The following is a 20,838-nucleotide window of genomic DNA, read 5'->3' as shown; positions in this document are numbered from 1 at the left end:
AGGTGCAGGTGTGGTTAGGGCGTGGCTGAGGGTGTGGTTAGGGCATGGTCATGAGTGTGGTTAGGGGCGTGGCTTGTCCCTCTTTGCTCTTAGCAAAAGCTGGGAGGTATGATTGTGTAGTTGGAGGCAAACTCCTACTGTGAGACAAGACTGCCCTTAGCACCTAATTGGATGAAGGGTGGACAGTTTTACACAGTGCACAGAAGGATTTTGGGTGCAGACAGTTAAAGGGGTAGTCCAGTGGTGAAAAACTTATCCCCTATCCTAAGGATAGGGGATAAGTTTGAGATCGCGGGGGGTCCGACCGCTGGGGCCCCCTGCGATCTCTCTGTACGGTGCCCCGGCTCTCCGGCCAGATAGCGGGTGTTGACCTCCGCATGAAGCGGCGGCCGACACGCCCCCTCAATACATCTCTATGGCAGAGCCGGAGATTGCCGAAGGCAGCGCTTCGGCTCTGCCATAGAGTTGTATTGAGGGGGCGTGTCGGCCACCGCTTCGTGTGGAGGTCGACACGCCCCCTTCCCGCGGGCTGTCGGGGCTCCATACAGGAGATCGCAGGGGGCCCCAGCGGTCGGACCCCCCGCGATCTCAAAATTATCCCCTATCCTTAGGATAGGGGATAAGTTGTTCACCACTGGGTCACCACTGGACTACTCCTTTAAAGAAGTTGTCCAATCTAGAAAAAAAAAAAATGATCCCCTATACACAGAATAGGGGATAAGTGTTAGATGGTGAGGAAGGGAGGGGCCCCCCCGTGATCTCCTGCCCGACACCCCGCCTCTCTGTATGAATGAAGTGTGTCAACTATGAAGTGGTGGCCAACACGCCCCCTCCATGCTTCTCATTAGGAGAGCCGGATATACACAAACGCTTTATCTCCAGCAAATAAGGGGATACGTTATTTTAGACTGGATAACTCCTTTAAAGGAAAACGGTCATCCTGTTCACCCACACTAAACCCAATACACTGGGTTATAGTGCGGGTGAACAGGAGATTGATGTGGGGTCTCTACGTACCTTCTCTACGTACCTTCAGTCCGGCGCCCGTACCCTCTGAAGGTCCCTCTGAAGGTCCGCTTCTTTCTTCGGCGAATTGCTCACAGGAGGCAGGCTCACCGGGTGAATTTGAATATTCATGGGCGCTGGTCACGTAAGTGCTCAGTAGGTACAAGTACTCACGTGACCAGCGCCGCATGAATATATAAATTTGCCCAGCAGGCCCACCTCCTGTGCGCAATTCGCAGAAGAAAAAAGCGGACCTTCAGAGGGACCAGGCGCCAGACTGAAGGTATGTATCTTAGTCAGAGACCCCGCATTGGTCTCCTGTTCACTCGCACTATAACCCAGTGTATTTGGCTTAGTGTGTATTGGGCTTAGTATTAAAGGAATACTTTAGTGTAATATAACTCTAGGGGATAAGTTAAAGATCGCGGGGGTGGGTTATTCCGACCTCTGGGACCTCCCGTCATCTCCTGTACGATCTAAATGGGATACCTGGGGGGGGGGGGCGTGTTGGCCGCTGCGTCATGCTAGGGACGGACATGCTCCCTTCCTGCGGACTGCCGCGGCCCCCGTATAGGAGATCGCGTGGTCTCAGCGGTCGGACCCCCACGATCTATAACTTATCCCCTATCCTTCAGAGAGGGGATAAGTTATATTACACTACAGTATTCCTTTAACCTCTTGCACTAAATTTAGGTTCAGTGCATGCAGGAAACAAAATAAAAAGACACATAAAAATAAACTTGCACTGCTATACATTTGAAAGCATAAACTTAAAGGGGTACTCTGCCGGAAAACATCTTATCCCAGCGGGGGTGGCCGGAACATGGAAGCTTGGAGCTTCCGTGTTCGTGACGACACGCCACGCCCCCTCCGTTCATCTCTAAGGGAGGGGGTGTGACAGCTAGTACGTAGCCGTCACGTCTCCTCCCATAGACATGAATGGAGGGGTTGTGGTGGCTGTAGTCGCCAGTCATCCGTCACGGAGCGGAGTTCGCTTTGTGCACCGTATAACTGGGGTGCAGTAGCGGAGATCCTTTGGATAGAGGATAAGGTGTTTCCCGGTGGAGTACCCCTTTAATATTGAGCTGGGGATTCTTGAGGCAACAGTCACCCGAACAGTGTCCAGGGTAGCACGCAGAGACCACGCTCTGAGACACCTCAATGGAATTCAGGGGTAGACATACTGTATGTGCATCCTGTGCAACGTTGTCAGTGCATGATGGGTATTGTAGTTTTTCAGCAGCCATAAAGATAAAGGTTGGAGAACAGTGGTATAATGTGTGATCAATAGGGAAATCCTATTATTAATAGTAAGAGATTAATTTAGCTAAAAATAATAATCTAAAGCTGTACATATAACAAGGATTTGGAGCATTGTTGCCCATGTGCCCTATTGGATAAAAAGAAGCTGGTGTTTAATGGTGATTAAAAATGTTTATTATCCTCTATACATTATAAATTATTGGCAAATGTTTGTATAAGTGTTTAGCACTGTCATCGTAGCCGTAGACCAGTGTTTCCCAACCAGGAGGCCTCCAGCTGTTGCAAAACTACAACCCCCAGCATGCCCGGACAGCCTTTGGCTGTCCGGGCATGCTGGGAGTTGTAGTTTTGCAACAGCTGGAGGCCTCCTGGTTGGAAAACTCTGCCGTAAACCATATACGCTTAGCACGCATGCGCGGAACAGGATGACGTCGTGCGCAATCACGCTCGTCCTCGGCTGCGGTTGCCAGGTAGTGTGACGCCGCCGTTGCCTTGGTGAAGCTGCCTTTGCGCCTGCGCAGTGATTACGAGCCTGGCTGTCATGGCGGCGGCTCATCTAGTCAACAGAAGCGAGTGTTTTGCCTGGTAACGGAGTGAGCTGGAGGCAGAGGCTCAGGCTGAGTGTTCATGGTGTGGCGGACGGTGGTGTTGGGACCATGCAGCCAGTGAGGGTGAAGTATTACCAATACACGTCACTGCATGCTTCATCATACTTCGGCAGAGTCATCCTGTGACTTGTAGTTCCACAACAGGTGGCAGCACTGGGGCGCCATGTCTGTGAAGGATGTTGCCTAGGGAGATATTTGGCCACGTAGTCGGTAGAGATTCAATAATACGAGTATCGCAATGTAAATGATGGACGTCAATGTGAACACACATCCTGACTAGGGTGGCCAGCCTGCGGGTATTAAATGGGCACTGTCAGATACATACACTTTTGCTATGTTGTAAAGCATGTATAACCAATAGGTTTTGCAATTGCTTTCATTAGAAAATGTTCAGTATTTCATACTGAAAAATCAAGTCAAACAACTGCCCCCCCGCCTGCTTGGACACATACTAGTCCAGCTGTGTCCATGCATCATCACCTTGTCATGGACACACTTCCTTGATTGACAGCTGTGAGTGCAGGGCTCATACCTGGAGGAAAAATCCTCCCACTCTCAGCTTGTGTCCCGCTACTGTCAGTGAGGACATGCTGGGAGTTGTAGTTTTGCTAATGCTAGGGGAGATGTGAGCAGACAGCATACTGAGGGAGGGGGCGGAGACCTGCACAGTGAGGCCACGCCCCCTCCATTTGGGAGGAATTCAGACAAGTGAGCTAAATTAAAAGTGTAATAAAAAAATGTATAAAGGTGCTAGACACATAAACATTACATGTACATGGTCAGGATTAGGTGCTGAGTGATATATAAAAAAAAAATGTTTTTTTGTGTCATCTGACGGGTACGCTTTAAAAATACCGTCAATGCAATGGCCAGTATTTATCCAACCAATCCTCCAACTCCCAGAATGTTGCACTAGAACCTATACCAGATTTTTTCAACCAGAACGTCTCCAGCTGTTGCAAAACTACAACTCCCTCATGCCCGGACAGCCGTTGGCTGTCCGGGCATGCTGGGAGTTGTAGTTTTGCAACAGCTGGAGGCACCCCTGGTTGGGAAACACTGATCTATACTATATAGTCAGGGGTCAAGTGTTGGGAAAAGAAGTGTGGGAGCTCACCCAAGATTTCCACTCAAGGGTTAGTCCTGAGGACTCCTGCTAATGGGAACAGTGTTCCTGCTGTGGAAAAAGTGCAGGAACTCAGTTCCCACGAGTTCTTGCAGGACTTGAGCCCTGTATATAGTCCAACATGCTGCGAGTTGTGGTTTTCCTTTGGGGCAGCTGCTGAGCCACAGGCTGTATCAGGGCATGCTGGGAGTAGTAGTTAGTAGCTAACTGCAACTCCTGAATTTGATTTAAAAATAAATGCGATCAAAAAGTCGCATCAAAACAAACATTGTACTGTTAAACTGTACTACAGATCGGGCGCAAAAAATGATCCCTCATACAGCTATAGGGGTCAAAATAGGACAAAATTTCCCCCGCATATGTGTATCCTGTGATGTAAATAAATAATTAATCATGCCATTAATCATGCCAATTAGCAAGGCTGGTATTTTTTTGCAAGAAAGGTGGCGACTCTAATCCTGACGCAACTGTCACAGCGCATACCCAGCCTCACTGCAACCAAAAGCCAAGCCAAATGGGAGAGAAGTCGCAGGCAGGTCACAATGGCGTCCAACTTACATTGAGGTCAGTTTTGGAAAAAGTCATAAAGGCCCTGCCTGCCACCAAAAAGGCATTACTGGTTGGGAAACACTGGTCTACGGCTACGATGACAGTGCTAAACACTTACACAAACATTTGCCAATAATTTATAATGTATAGAGGATGATAAACATTTTTAACCACCATTAAACACCAGCTTCTTTTTATCCAGTAGGCCGGAAGCGCTGGAGGGTCTGGGTCACGACCACGGGAACGGAAGTCCGTGACGTCATGACTCCGCCCCGTGTGACGTCATGCCCCGTCCCCTCAATGCAAGTTTATGGGAGGGGGCGTGACCCAGACCCTCCAGCGCTTCAGGAAAAGAAACAGGTGGGTGCCGCATGCTATATTGCGGGGGTCCCCAGCGGCAGGACCCCACAATCAGACATCTTATTCCCTATCCTTTAGATAGGGGATAAGATGTCTAGGGGTGGAGTACCCCTTTAAGCTTTGGCATCTGTCACATGTGTGGTATGTATCCTATTAGGCGGTGTAGGTTTGCACATAAGTTGTGCGCAAACAAACAACAACTCGCATATAATAACTTCCTGTCCACTGCACAAAGTGCTCCACGGTCCCAAACAGTAAACTTCATTAGGAAATGTCAAAAAAGGGTTTTTCAGTCCTCAGCACACCCCCTATTGCAAATTAGCTGTATGTTGGATGTCTGTACTTTCAAGACAAATATCATAAAACTAACCAGTTTAATCTAAAATGTAAAACAATTATAAATGCACAAACTGCAGGGCCTTACTGTCGTGTATACATACATAATAACTCAATTATTCACAAATATCACTTGAGATCCCAATAAACACGAGGCATCTCCTGGTTTATCACTTTAGCACTTTAGGCTGCATTCACACCTCGTTTTTACGTTACAGGGGTGCGGGGAGGGGCAAACCGGGCGCTCCAGTACCCCAGCCGGACCAGCGCTGAAATCCATTTACTTTAATGAGCCGACGGTTTTGCCGATTTTTCAACCGTAGGCAATAACGCTGTCGACAACGTTTTTGCCTCCGGTTGGAAAACCGTATGCGAGCCGTATGCGGTTCTTTTAACATTGTTGTCTATGAGAACCGTACACAGAATTTCAGAATACGGTTGCACACGGTTTTTCTAATCTGTTTTTGGGGTTGACACATGCGCGGAAGGAATTTCAATAAAACAATAGTAACTTTATTAAATTGCTTGAAAACTAATTCCAACAAAATAGCAAAACCGTTGGCAAAAACGGATACAACCGTACATACGTTTTGGAACCGTATACGGAGAAAAACCGTATTTGGAGTCATACGTACAGACATACAACATACAGCTAATTTGCAACAGGGGGTGTGCTGAGGACTGAAAAATCCTTTTTTGACATTTTAACCCTTTCTTTCTCTTTTTGGGTGAGAGCCTTCAAGGAGTAGTCCAGTGGTGACCCAGTGGTGAACAACTTATCCCCTATCCTAAGGATAGGGGATAAGTTTGAGATCGCGGGGGGTCCGACCGCTGGGGCCCCCTGCGATCTCCTGTACGGAGCCCCGACAGCCCGCGGGAAGGGGGCGTGTCGACCTCCGCAGCACGAAGCGGCGGCCGACACGCCCCCTCAATATATCTCTATGGCAGAGCCGAAGCGCTGCCTTCGGCAATCTCCGGCTCTGCCATAGAGATGTATTGAGGGGGCGTGTCGGCCGCCGCTTCGTGCGGGGGTCGACACCGGCTATCTGGCCGGAGAGCCTGGCCCCCGTACAGAGAGATCACAGGGGGCCCCAGTGGTCGGACCCCCCGCGATCTCAAACTTATCCCCTATCCTTAGGATAGGGGATACGTTTTTCACCACTGGACTAGCCCTTTAAGTTGACCTTGCACATTTATCGCTGTGAGCTGCACAATACTATTTTACATTGATGTAGCTTAAATATATACCAGCTGGAGCTGCTGTAGATTTCAAAATGCGGCGTGCAGAAAAGGCGCAGCAGCACCTGTTTCATTAAAGAGGCTGGATGCTGCAGCTACCAGGGCTTTACTGTAGACTGGCATGTGGTCCCAGTCTTGGTAAATCACCCCCAGTGTGTATAGAAGAAGATTATGAGCTGTGTTCAGCATTAGAGAATGAAGCGACCGGAGCAGCTTATCCTCAGACTGGCAGATGGCACCTGAGAAGCTGCATCCTGCATATTTATTTAGCGTTACAACTTTTCTCATAATGGATCAGACATAACTTGGTTGTCCTATGACCTGTGTGAATCGTATTTATGTTTTGTATGTTAAAGAAAAACATGTCACTGTCATAAGAAAAAGTTTTGTCATATGGCCCACGCATGTCAAAAGTTGTGATCACATTTACTCTCATTCTTCAGCAATAGAGCATGGAATTAGGTAAGGGGACCACGTGAACCCAAGATAGATTCTAATTCATCCAGCATTAATTATGATCAAAAGGGGGACTATTCTAGTGTGTCCAGGATGTGCTTTATAACTTAACTTTTATTTAATCCGCTTAAAAGATAAAAAAAGTGATGCAAAGTCAAAGTACTCGGTCAAAGTACAATATGATATAGGTACTCAGTTCATCTGGGACTCTGAAAGGCTCAGCCAGTCCCAAATGACCATTCACCCAGAATATCGTAAATGATATACCAAATGGGTGAACAAATATATATATATATATATATATATATATATATATATATATATAACCACCGACGCGTTTCTACTGGCTGATTTTTAGCCAGTGTCCTCAGGGGGTACAGAACAAAAGAGCTACGACCGAGTTAGGCACTGGTTAAAGCCGTCCACCAGTATCCTTATATATCTGCTAAAACATTAGCTGGTAGTTTATGCCATAATATATATAAAATCACATAGCAATAGCACTGTATCAATAATAATGCTTGGCGTAGTAGTTGTGTGACCAAAGTGCCTAGAGAAGAAAATTCTCTCCCTATACAACCTGTAATGGAAAGTAGATAACGCATATACAAAACAATCATGGCTGTGGGGAAGAAGAAACTGTGGGGAAGAAGAAAATGGCGTCTGACCATCACTCTCTGCACGAGGGGAGTACGGCCGGACAACTCCGGCTCCCGGTTACCTGCGGGACTGCGTCTGTACAAACTAGCAGATCAGTGAATCGTGGATTAAGGATTCCTGGCTGCATACTTCATTGCTGGCAGTAGTGACCAATAGGGACAGTTTCTTCTTCCCCACAGCCATGATTGTTTTGTATATGCGTTATCTACTTTCCATTACAGGTTGTATAGGGAGAGAATTTTCTTCTCTAGGCACTTTGGTCACACAACTACTACGCCAAGCATTATTATTGATACAGTGTTATTGCTATGTGACTTTATATATATTATGGCATAAACTACCAGCTAATGTTTTAGCAGATATACAAGGATACTGGTGGACGGCTTTAACCAGTGCCTATCTCGGTCGTAGCTGTTTTGTTCTGTACCCCCTGAGGACACTGGCTAAAAATAAGCCAGTAGAAACGCGTCGGTGGTTATATATATATATATATATATATATATTTGTTCACCCATTTGGTAAATCATTTACGATATTCTGGGTGGTCATTTGGGACTGGCTGGGCCTTGCAGAGTCCCAGATGAACTGAGTACCTATATCATATTGTACTTTGACCGAGTAATTATAAATTGATATTGCATCACTTGGACACATTTTTTTTTCCAATTAAAATTTTTATTCAGTTTCAAGTATAAACAAGTAAATAAACAAAGTACAATCACCGTACAATAATACAGGTGCTGAACGAGTCCATGTTCAGACGTTGCATAACACCAAAACTCCCAATCAGGGAACAATAAGGCCTCTCAGTATACCTCAGGCTGAGAAAGAGAAGTATGCCATACTGGAAATTCAAATTACATTAACCAATATGTGTCCAGCCAGACACTTATGCAACATGGGTAAGGAAACTGATAACAAATACCAGGTAACAAGATGTGCACAGGAAGGGCGCAAGGGTACCAACAGAAGGGAACAAGACAAGGGAAAGCACTTGGACACATTTTTTAATCTTTTAAGCGGATTAAATAAAAGTTTTAAGTTATAAAGCACATCCTGGACACACTAGAATAGTCCCCCTTTTGATCACTCTCATTCTTTAGACCTGCTGCTGTTGCTAGTTATAAGCCTGGGAAGTTTGTTGCAGCACACCACTCGCCGTCGCAGCTGTCAATCAAATCCGACCTTTTTCTTTCTTTTAAAGGGTTGTCTCACAATTGTTTATTTATTACCATTCCATTTCAAGTCTATGGGGCTGACTGAGACAACCAAATGCTCTTTGCAGTGTTGGTCCCTCCACGGATCAATCATTTTTCACCTATCCTTTAGAGTTACATAAATATGTAGTTCATTGTTCAATGCTGTTTATGCAACTCCCATTGAAGTCAATAGGAGCTATGCAGTTTTTATAAAGCAGCTGATATGACTTTGGCAACTACAAGCAGTCCAGAAATGGCTGGGAAGCCCACTTAGCAAAATGGTTCTACCCCATTAGGATTATGAATCAATGGCTGTCATTCAGATATTCCTGTAGTATAGGAGAAAAAGTCGGCACTTCTGTGGTGGGTGGTGCACGTGGAAAAGTCAAGTATGCTGTCTAGCTAGAATGCATACAAGCATCAGCTATATACATGAGGGGGCACCCAGTAATGACGTCACCCACTGGCCGGCACGCCGGGTGTGACGTAAAAATTGTCTTGGTAACAATGTAAACAAAGAAACAATAACAAAAAACATATGAGCCGATCGCGCTCCCCTGCAGGGGAGTTGGCGCGGCTGGTACGCATCATCTGGCAGGATCTGGTATATATTACTGTGATTACTATGGTTCTAGATGTATATTGATACACATTGACACTGTTGTCTCTCCCTTAGGTGATACGCTTGACTACATTGTACTTTATTTACATGTTTATATTTACCCCCTGCTGATGACAGATTTCATTATACTCTGCCCATATTATGATCTGTTATATGCTGTCACCCTCGGAGTAGCCCCTATTTGGGTGCTCTGCCGACTCAGCTCCCCTTGCTGAGTTTACTCCTTGATATTATCATAGCGTTCCAGTATCTATTATACCGACGAGATCGGCTTTATCATTACGGACTTATATTGATACCAGAGCGCTACATGCGCCTTCATCTCCGTACAAAGTTTCATCAACATGCCGGATTGTTGGACCCCGGATTATCAGACTTACCTTACAGCCGATGTGCTGATCCAGAATTACCTCTCCATGAACCATGAGACTTTTTGCTGTATATGACAAGGAGTATATAGCCTTGCAGTTCCCGGCTGGGAACACTGAGGACATTAGATGCACGGTCCTATCTCTGTGAACGCTTCACTAGCGCATGCTGTGATGCGCACCAGCCGCGCCAACTCCCCTGCAGGGGAGCGCGATTGGCTCATGTGTTTTTTGTTATTGTTTTTTTTGTTTACATTGTTACCATGACAATTTTGACGTCACACCCGGCGTGCCGGCCAGTGGGTGACGTCATTACTGGACGCCCCCTCATGTATATAGCTGACGCTTGTATGCGTTCTAGCTAGACAGCAGAGGAAGGCTTTGCCGAAACGCGTCCTGTTTCCCTGTGTACAATAAATGCAAATTGGCTTGCAACTTGGTGAGTGCTGGGACTTTTTGTTCTATATTCAGATATTCCTGACGTATCTCAGCTGAATAAAATTACATCTTTATTAGGGATCGACCGATATCGGTTTTTTAGGGCCGATACCGATACCGATAATCGGTGCAGGTTAGGGCCGATAGCCGATAACTTATACCGATATTTCGGTATAAGTTATCGGCTATTTAACCCCCTGTGACACCGCTGCAGATCATTGATTTAAAGCGGGCGCTTTAAATCAATGATCTGCAGTGGCTTTTGCGGGGCCATAGGCCGCCGCCGCCACCACCCGCTTCTCTTCCCTACCTGCCAGGGTGCTCCGGGCCATCCATCCATCGTTCCTGTAGTGTCCGGGGGCGTTCCGGGTGGAGGGTGGTTCGGTCCGGGCTGTCCTTCTCCGGCGGGCCTCTTCTCCACTCCGGGCAGGCTCCGGCCTAGTACGCTGCATAGACGTCGCTGCGCAGTGACGCCCGTGCGCAGCGACGCACCTGACGTCACGGCGTAGCGGCGTCTATGCAGCATACTAGGCCGGAGCCTGCCCGGAGTGGAGAAGAGGCCCGCCGGAGAAGGACAGCCCGGACCGGACCACCCTCCACCCGGAACGCCCCCGGACACTACATGAAGGAAGGATGGCCTGGACCACCCCCATTACGGGTAAGTTTAATTTTTTTATTCACTCGGAGGGTGGGGGAGAGGCCTGACCGGTATAGCGGTATGGGAAAAAATCCATACCGGTATACCGCCTAGCATCACGGTGGGGGGTGCGACGCGGTGCGGTGGGTCGGAGGTGCGGTGCGGCGGGTCGAGGGGGTGGCGGTCGCGGTGCGGTGGGGGCGGTGCGGGGGGCATTATCGGCTTATCGGCAAGATAATTGCCGATACCGATAATGCCCAAAATCGTGATTATCGGCCGATAATATCGGCCATACCGATAATCGGTCGATCCCTAATCTTCATATAATGTAACTTTAGGTTTGGCTAGGCATGCTGGGAGTTGTAGTTTTGCAACAGCTGGAGGTCTGCAGGTTTGAGACCACTGCTGTACGCTGTATCCCTATGCCCGGGCTGCAAAAGATAAAGAAAATAAACTTTAATAAATGTATTGGCATGCTGGGAGTTGTAGTTTTGCAACATCTGGAGGTCCGTGGGTTGGAGACCACTGGCGTACAGTATAGAGTTCCAGCGCCAGCGGCCAGCAAAAAAGAGGAGGAGGGCAGAGCTTGACATATGTGAGTAGTACCCTGCTGGGCTGATAATAAATTGTGGGGGGAGCAGAACAGCGCTGGCGGGTAACATGATTTGGGGGGAGCAGAACAGCGCTGGCGGGTAACATGATTTGGGGGGGAGCAGAACGGCGCTGGCGGGTTACTTGATTTGGGGGGGGAGCAGAACAGCGCTGGCGGGTTACTTGATTTGGTGGGGGGGAGCAGAACAGCGCTGGCAGGTCACATGATTTGGGGGGGGGGGGGTGTGAAAGAAATACCATTATATACCGTGGAACTGCCATAAGTTACAAAAACTTTGTGATACACATGTTTAGTAATACCGCCCAGCTCTAGGATTCATTATGTATTTATATAACTGTTATTTTGTATGTTTTGTAGTATAAATCCAAGGAGGACACCTGGAGCACTGAGGAGCTGCAGAGACACTTAAAGGTGACACATTTGTTTTCTCTACTGAGGTTTGTTTCTGCTAAGTGTTCAGCCTGGTCCGCCACAGGTTATGTACCCCCTGGATGATTCCTGCATACAGATTAAAAAGCAAATGGCAATGTCAGTGAAGCATAGCGTTCTCGTCAGAGCTGGTGGGATTTGCCGTAACCTAGGAGACAGCAGAACATTTACTATCACTTATAGAAATGTCATACATAGAAAGCAAACGATTTAATGCTTGAAATCAGAAGGTCACCAATCTATCGGTCTGCAGTTGCTGTAAGGAAAGTTGAATATAGCCATAAAACACCGTTGTGGTGACTGTGATCAGAAAACTATTTTTTACAATATAAAAAATAAATAAATAAATAAATAAAAAAATAAAACTTAACAATATAGTTGCAATTTAACTATGTATTATCTAACTTGTTCCCAAAGCAAATACCGTATATTTCGCCCTATAGGACGCACCGGCATATAAGACGCACCCAATTTTAAAGGTGCAAAATCTAGAAAAAAAAGATTCTGCACCCAACAGTGATCTTCACCCTGCGGACCGCCAAATGTTGCAAAACTACAACTCCCAGCATGCCCGGACAGCCGTTGGCTGTCCAGGCATGCTGGGAGTTGTAGTTTTGCAACATCTGGAGGTCCGCAGGTTGAAGACCACTGGATAGGAGGTAACACTCACGTGTCCCTGCCGCTCCGGACCCGTCACCGCTGCCCTGGATGTTGCTCCATCGCTGTCGCCGTGTCCCCGACGCTCCGGACGTCTTCTTCCCCGGAATCTACGCTCTCTGTCACCGTCATCACGTCGCTACGCACGCTGCTCCTATTGGATGACGGGACGGCGTACGCCACGATGTGATGACGTCGCAAGGGATCCCGGCACGGAGCAGACACCGAGGAGGCAGGTAAGGTTCCTCCCGGTGTCCTGTAAGCTGTTCGGGATGCCGCCATTTCACCGCGGCGGTCCCGTACAGCCCCACTTTCGCTTCAGACGTGGTGGTCAGCTTTAATCACCGCGTCTGAAGGGTTAATACAGGGCATCACCGCGTTCGGTGATATCCTGTATTAGCCGCGGGTCCCGGCCGTTGATGGCCGCAGGGACCGACCCGATAGGTGTGTATTCGCCGTATAAGGCGCACCAACTTTCCCCCCCCCCAGTTTTGGGGAAGAAAAAGTGCGTCTTATACGGTGAAAAATACGGTATATATTTGAAAGAAGTCACTTAAATATTTTCAGAAAGTTGAGAAAAGTTCCTCTCTATGGTATGCCAGACAGGGAATCGGGTGTATAATTGTACAATATTTCCAGGCAGAGAATGTTCTAAGGTGGCATAATAGATGGTGACATGTCCCCCTATAACGTGTGGGAGATTAGCTATCTAACGCTAGGCAAATAACTGCAAAACACTCACAGACAGTGACACAGATGTATATAGTTTAAACAGGGCTTTTCCTGGCTTAATCACAAAACAAAATATAACTTTAACATTAAGGCATAAAAATACAAAATAAATGAAAGTGCTAACTAACATTATTTGCTCTGTATATACAGGCGACTTCCTACCAGTCACCCGAGCAAAACAACATACATCAAAATGTGTTACTCACACGTGAAAAATATCTCCTTAACCCCTTAAGGACCCACGGTTTTTCTGTTTTTGCATTTTCATTTTTTCCTCCTTACCTTTAAAAAATTAGAACTCTTTCAATTTTGCACCTGAAAATCCATATGTTGGCTTATTTTTTGTGCCACCAATTCTACTTTGTAATGACATCAGTCATTTTACCCAAAAATCTACGGCAAAACCGAAAAACAAATCATTGTGAGACAAAATTGAAAAAAAAATATGCCATTCTGTAACTATTGGGGGCTTCCGTTTCCACGCAGTACATTTTTCGGTAAAAATGATACCCTACTTATATAGGTTTGATTTTTTCGTACTTCTGGAAAAATCATAACTACATGCAGGAAAATTAATACGTTTAAAAATGTCCTCTTCTGACCCCTATAACTTTATGAGGGCTCATTTTTTACGTTGTGATCTGAAGTTTTTAGCGGTACCATTTTTGCATTGATAGGACTTATTGAGTATTCATTTTTTCATGATATAAAAAGTGACCAAAAATGCACTATTTTGGACTTTGGAATTTTTTTTGCGCATACGCCATTGACCGTGCGGTTTAATTAACGATATATTTTTATAATTTGGACATTTCCACACGTGGCAATACCACATATGTTTATTTTTATTTACAGTTTTAGTTTTTTTAAATGGGAAAACTTTTATTAGGGAAGGGGTAAACTTTTATTAGGGAAGGGGTTAAATGATCTTTATTAACTTTTTCTTTTTGCAATTTTATAGGGGGGCTATAACACTGCACACACTGATCTTTTACATTGATGAATGGTTTCTCATAGGAAACCAGTGATCAATGATTCATGCCTGGATCTCAGGCACTGAGCAGTCATTCGGCGATCGGACAGCATGGAGGAAGGTAGGGGGACACTCCTACTGTCATCGCGTTGATCCCGAACAGCCCCCTGAGCTAACCGGCAATGTTTTACTTTCATTTTAGGTGCGGCGTTAAACTTTGAAAGCCGCGTTTAAAGGGTTAATAGCACGTAGCACTGCGATCAGTGCCCTGCGCTATTAGCCACGGGTCCTGGCCATAGCGTGGCCCTGCGTTATAGAAAGGGAGCGGACTCATAACGTACCGGTACGTCATGGGTCCTTAAGGGGTTAAAGGGGTACTCCGCTGCTCAGCATTTGGAACAAAATGAGCTGGCGCCGGGTGCTTGTGACATCATAGCCCCGCCCCCTCATGATGTCATGTTCTACCCCCTCAATGCAAGTCTATGGGAGGGGGCGTGGCAGCCATCACGCCCCCTCCCATAGATTTGCATTGAGGGAGCAGGGCGTGACTTCATTAAAGGCAGGGCTATGACGTCACAAGCTCCCGGCATCGGCTCTAAGCATTCGGAACGTTTTGTTCCAAACGCTGAGCAGCGGAGTACCCCTTTTAAAGGCTGCAGATCTGAGGAACATAACTCACAGCCTCTCCTGCAAACCTTGTTTTAAAGCCCAGTAACCACCTGTGCTGATCTGGCTCAAACTAAAACCCTAGGAAAGGAATCACAGGCCTCCCTATCAAATCTGCCATCATCCCAGGCCCGTAAACAGACTTAACAAAAAGATCACAGGGAGCCAGGGAGTAAAGCGCACATCCGCAAGCCCCGGCTATTTCTTGAGATAAGTGGCGGTCTGAACACCTAATGCCAGAATGCTTAGTCCACCCATGAGTCTGCCTTGTTTTCATCTCCAGTGATCAGCTCAGCAATTCCATTTTTAGTGGTCCTATATGTGAAGGCCTTGGCTTATTTTGCATTTACATATTTAAAATGAGTGGTCACACCTTACCAGGATTACTAAGAATAATTTATCAGCATTACAGCATAAACAACCTGCTTATCAGCCTGTTTGCTGTTATGTCTTTCATCATTTTATTAGATTATCCCTCTGGCTTAATCGTGTTTGCTTTTGGCTTTATTTTGCTGTCATTATTTAGACTATGCAGTCTGAAAGCACCAATGATAAGAGGCATAAGGAAAGAAGGCATCGCAGAGAGGAAGACCGAGGGGAACATGCACGACGCAGACATAGGCCTGATGAGAAGATAGATGAAAGAGAGCGTCCAAAGCATCCAGAGAGAGACAGGCATGCTGACAAAGAGAGGGGGGATATTCCAGAGCACCGTACAGAAAAGGAAAAAGTAAGAGACGGAGACAATGACAAATATCATACGTCAGAAAGGCACAGATCCAAGGACACAGAGAAAACAAGGGACAAAATGGGCAGGGCCGAGAAATCAGTAAAAGAACATGGAACATCTGACCTGAGCAAAGAGGAAAGAAAGATGAGAGACAGTCAGGGTAAGTGATAATGTTAGACTAAACAACAATGATACCAGATACAGCAGAGCTGTTAATTCATATGTTTGATAATGACATGGAGATAACCTGTACTAAGGACAACCAGCAGAATTTTGAATACAGTTCTGTTGTCACTGGAGTACAAAAAGAATAAAGAAAACTTGCTCTTAAGAGCTAAATACACTGCTCAAAAAAATAAAGGGAACACTTAATCAACACAATGTAACTCCAAGCCAATGACACTTCTGTGAAATCACACTGTCCACTCAGGAAGCAACACTGATTAACAATCAATTTCACATGCTGTTGTGCAAATGGATCAGACAACAGGTGGAAATTATAGGCAATTAGCAAGACACCCCCAATAAAGAAGTGGTTCTGCAGGTGGTGACCACAGACCACTTCTCAATTCCTATGCTTCTTGGCTGATGTTTTGGTCACTTTTGAATGCTGGCAGTGCTTTCACTCTAGTGGTAGCATGAGACAGAGCCTACAACCCACACAAGTGGCTCAGGTATTGCAGCTCATCCAGGATGGCACATCAATGCGAGCTGTGGCAAGAAGGTTTGCTGTGTCTGTCAGCGTAGTGTCCAGAGCATGGGGCGCTACCAGGAGACAGGCCAGTACATCAGAAGACGTGGAGGAGGCCGCAAGAGGGCAACAACTCAGCAGCAGGACTGCTACCTCTTCCTTTGTGCAGGGAGAAGGAGGAGGAGCACTGCCAGACCTCCAGCAGGCCACAGATGTGCATGTGTCCATTCAGATGGTCAGAAACGGACTCCATGAAGGTGGTATGAGGGCCCGACGTCCACAGGTGGGGGTTGTGCTTACAGCCTAACACTGTACAGGACGTTTGGCATTTGCCAGAGAACACAAAGATTGGCAAATTCGCAACTGGCGCCCTGTACTCGTCACAGATGAAAGCAGGTTCACACTGAGCACATGTGACTGGAGTCTGGAGACGCCGTGGAGAACGTTCTACTGCCTGCAACATCTTCCAGCGTGACCAGTTTGGCGGTGGGTCAGTAAGGGTATGAGGTGGCATTCCTTTGGGGGGGGGGGGGCGCACAGCTCTCCCTGTGCTTGCCAGAGGTAGCCTGACTGCCATTAGGTACCAAGATGAGATCCTCAGACCCCTTGTGAGACCATATGCTGGTGCTGTCCCAGGGTTCCTCCTAATGCAAGACAATGTTAGACCTCATGTGGCTGGAGTGTGTCAGCAGTTCCTGCAAGAGGAAGGCATTGATGCTATGGACTGGCCCGTCTGTTCCCCAGACCTGAATCCGATTGAGCACATCTGGGACATCATGTCAATCCACCAACCCCACATTGCACCACAGACTGTCCGGGAGTTGGCAGATGCTTTAGTCCAGGTCTGGGAGGACATCCCTCAGGAGACCATCCACCACCTCATCAGGAGCATGCCCAGGCGTTGTAGGGAGGTCACACGGGCACGTGTTTTAAGGACATTACATCAAAGTGGGATCAGCCTGTAGTGTGGTTTCCACTTTGATTTTGAGTGTGACTCCATATCCAGACCTCCATGGGTTGATAAATTTCATTTCCATTGATAATTTTTGTGTGATTTTGTTGTCAGCACATTCAACTATGTAAAGACGAAAGAATTTCATACGATTAATTCATTCAGATCTAGGATGTGTTATCTTAGTGTTCTCTCTATTTTTTTGAGCAGTGTGTGAAGAGTATCAGGCAAAACTAAAATGTGTGTTCCTGGGCTTGGACAGGGCTAAAATTGAAAACACAACCTTTCACTCACCTGTTCTGATCTTCCATCTCTGCCGTCCCACGGTACCCAGCCCCAGCTTTGCAGCTCTTCCTACTTTTGTTTTGTCACACAAGACGCTCAGACAAGTTATGGCTGTAGCAGTGGCTGGCCTCGGCCAGTGATTGGTGATTCCGGTTTGTTGAAATGATAGGGCAGGATAGGGCACTGTTGGGATGGCAGAGTTGGGGGATCAGGGCAGGTAAGTGTAAGTTTTTTGTTTTTGTTTTGCCGAGCAATGTCACAGCCTTAGGCTGTGACATTTTTGCTGAAAGTGGTTTAGAATGCATTAAATAACAAAGTACATGTGTATATTTGTATATTGTTTTAATTCCTAATGTTCCATTTTTAGAAAAAATCAAACACAGAAGTGAGGATCGAGAAAGACGACATCAAGAAAGACGAGAGAAGGAAGGGAGAAAAAAGGAGGTAATTTTTTTGCACATCATTTCATGTACAGTAATAAATAAGGATTCTCATTAATAAAATCTAAGAGTTTTCTTATGATTTGGGATTATTTTTATCAGATGACTGTTTATTTTTTCCCTTTTATAATGTATAATTCTTGAAGGGAATCTGTTAGCTCTCTTTGCTGCAGAGAGCTGCAGACACTATTGGACAGCTGTTACGGTATAAAAGCAAACTGCACCTCTCCTGGAGCTGATAGTGGTTGCCAAACTTATCAAATTACCTGTTTATTTGTCAAGTATCAAGAAATCTGGGCCAGGCTGCTCAAGTGCCGCATCCTAGCACACCCCCTTACTCTCTTTAATCTCCTAGCCTCTCATTGACGTATATTCAGAGCCCTGTTTGTCAATCAAGAGGGGGCATGGAGGTGAGGGTAAGTGAGGAGGTGTGCCAGGCTGTGGTACTTGAGCAGCTTGGCTCCTTTTCCTTGACACTTGGGTGAGAAATAAAAAGGAGATTTTATACGTTTGGCGACCACCATCAGATCCAGGAAAGGTACAATTTGTTTTAATACCCTAACAACTATCCACTGGTATCAGCAGCTCTTAGCCGCAAATAAAGGGGTGCTCCCATTTTGGAAAGTGATGACAGGTCACCAGGATCTGTATCCACCTGTAGTCAGGTTTACTCCCATGTTAATACTTTTCTTTGGAGGGTCATCCTGGGATCTGAATATTGTTGGACTATAACAGAAGGATATTATGTATAGATAGAAGCCCCCTTTTCACATTCGTTAGGTCTTTAGATGGGTTTATTTCTGTGTAAGCTTAAGCTTAGTGACTGATTTGACAAATATGTAATCTCATGTATTGTCTTATTTAAGAGTGATGAACATGAAGATCGAAACCTAAGACACCACAAACAAAGTGAGGAGTTTAATAATCAAGATGCAGATCGAGAAAGGAGAAGGAGTGACAGAAAACATAGGGAAACCTCTGACAGAGAGAAGAGACAACACAGACAAGAGAGAGGGACACATTCAGACCAAAGGTCCCCCAAAGATTCTGTAGCCCATTCAGACAGAGGCAAAGAAAAACATTCTAGGGAATATGATGGAGACAAGGAACAAGAACATAGAGATAAGAAAGACCGCAGAACCCGTGCACATGAGACAAAGAAAACTGATCTTGAGGTAAAGGATGGCCACACGTTCATAGAGCTTTTTAAGATCAAGGAAACTGATCTAAATAATCCTTTTGGATTTACATGTCACTACATTAGTAAGGCTGAATAGATGTGGTGTAAATGCTACAGGTTTTACAAGTGGATTTGTGCAGGTGACATCTGATCTGCAAGTCTGTGTCTACACTGATCTGTTGTGTGTATTTTAAAATCCACTGCATCTCAATTTCTGCTGCAGATTTTTACAGTGGATTTTTACCCCTTTCGTTGTTTATTGCATAAAGCTTTTTATCAATTGCATTTTTTTTTTTAAAGAAAATGTGACAGATTAAGCCTAAGGTGTACCTAGCAGCAATACCGCAAGCTTACCAAGCTTTAACCTCACAGTTAAAGGAAAACTGTCAGCCTTTTCACCCACTCTAAAACCAATAAACGTTATAGTGTGGGTGAACAGGATTCTAATGAGGGGGCACTTACTTATTTTGGTCCACTGGCTGCACAGATATTGGCCTGTAAAGTTCCAATATTTTATCCATTCATAGCGCATTCAATGCGTTGCCCCCGCCGGCTGGCCTCCTCTGCCTCCCGGAGTGAAGGTCCTACGCCCGCCTCCGCTATTAGCATATTCATTATCTTCAACTACACATCCTAGCCATGTGAAGTCACAGGTCATGTGAGTGCAGCTGAGCACTCATCTTACACAGAGCTCCCACGTCATCAGGACGTGAGAGCTGGTTGAAATCTTCCGGCGCATGCGCTCTGTAGACAGAGCACTGCGCTCATGTGACCTGTGACTCCACATGACTAGGACGTGGAGTTGAAGATAATGAATATGCTAATAGCGGAGGCGGGCTTAGGACCTTCACTCCGGGAGGCAGAGGCGGCCAGCCGGCAGGGGCAACACCTTCAATGCGCTATGCATGGACAGAATAACGAAATCGGGGCATAACTTGGTGGCCAGCGGAGGCAAAAAAGTAAATGGCCCCTGTATGGACTCCTGTTCACCGACACTTTAAACCAGTGTATTGGGTTTAGTGTGGGTGAACTGGCTGATGGTTTTCCTTTAAAAAAAACACTCTGCACAAAACTGATACACTGAGACTCAAACTGAGTGTTCAGGTACCCATAGACATGTAAATCTATGTACCGTATATACTCGAGTATAAGCCGAGTTTTTCAGCACGATTTTTCGTGCTGAAAACGCCCCCCTCGGCTTATACTCGAGTGAACTCTCCGCCTGTCAATCCCTTCAACCTGTGGACCTCCAGATGTTGCAAAACTACAACTCCGGGCATGCTGAGTGCTGTAGTTTTGAAACCTCTGGAGGTCCGCAGGTTGAAGACCACTGCGGCCTTAGTCATCATCCAGCGCCCCCCCCCCCCTATTGTTTTGTACTCAACTCCCCTCGGCGGGAAGTTAGGGTAAGCTGGTCCGGGCCATCTATGCTTCAGGGACCATCCGGTGGGGAGGACTAGTCGTTGCGGTCTGTCCATTTTCACCGGGGGGGGCCTCTTCTCTGCGCTTCGGGCACGGCCCCGGAGTAGTGACATTGCCTTGACGACGCCAAGGCAACATCACTAGTCCGGGCCCGAAGCGCACAGAAGAGGCCCCCCCCCGGTGAAAATGGACAACCTGCAAC

The 20,838-nt window shown here is 46.4% G+C and overlaps 1 protein-coding gene across 2 annotated transcripts in view; it reads left to right on the top strand.

The window, feature by feature from the left end:
• The first annotated feature begins 2,745 nt into the window (after window positions 1-2,745).
• The window catches only part of DYNC2I1 (dynein 2 intermediate chain 1), an 89,956-nt gene continuing 71,863 nt past the window's right edge, over window positions 2,746-20,838 (top strand). The window contains exons 1-5 of one of the 2 annotated variants that reach the window (XM_056519548.1): window positions 2,746-2,939; window positions 11,837-11,890; window positions 15,463-15,826; window positions 17,962-18,038; window positions 18,901-19,209. In XM_056519548.1, coding sequence (XP_056375523.1) covers window positions 2,925-2,939; window positions 11,837-11,890; window positions 15,463-15,826; window positions 17,962-18,038; window positions 18,901-19,209 — 819 coding nt within the window. In that variant the 5' untranslated portion in view covers window positions 2,746-2,924. Of the gene's footprint in view, window positions 2,940-4,488; window positions 4,567-11,836; window positions 11,891-15,462; window positions 15,827-17,961; window positions 18,039-18,900; window positions 19,210-20,838 lie in introns of those variants that run through there. The other variant, XM_056519549.1, reaches the window with a different exon arrangement.

The sequence above is a fragment of the Hyla sarda genome, chromosome 5 (assembly GCF_029499605.1).
Source record: "Hyla sarda isolate aHylSar1 chromosome 5, aHylSar1.hap1, whole genome shotgun sequence".
NCBI classification, from domain to species: domain Eukaryota; kingdom Metazoa; phylum Chordata; class Amphibia; order Anura; family Hylidae; genus Hyla; species Hyla sarda.
This window is presented reverse-complemented; position numbering and strand designations above follow the sequence as displayed.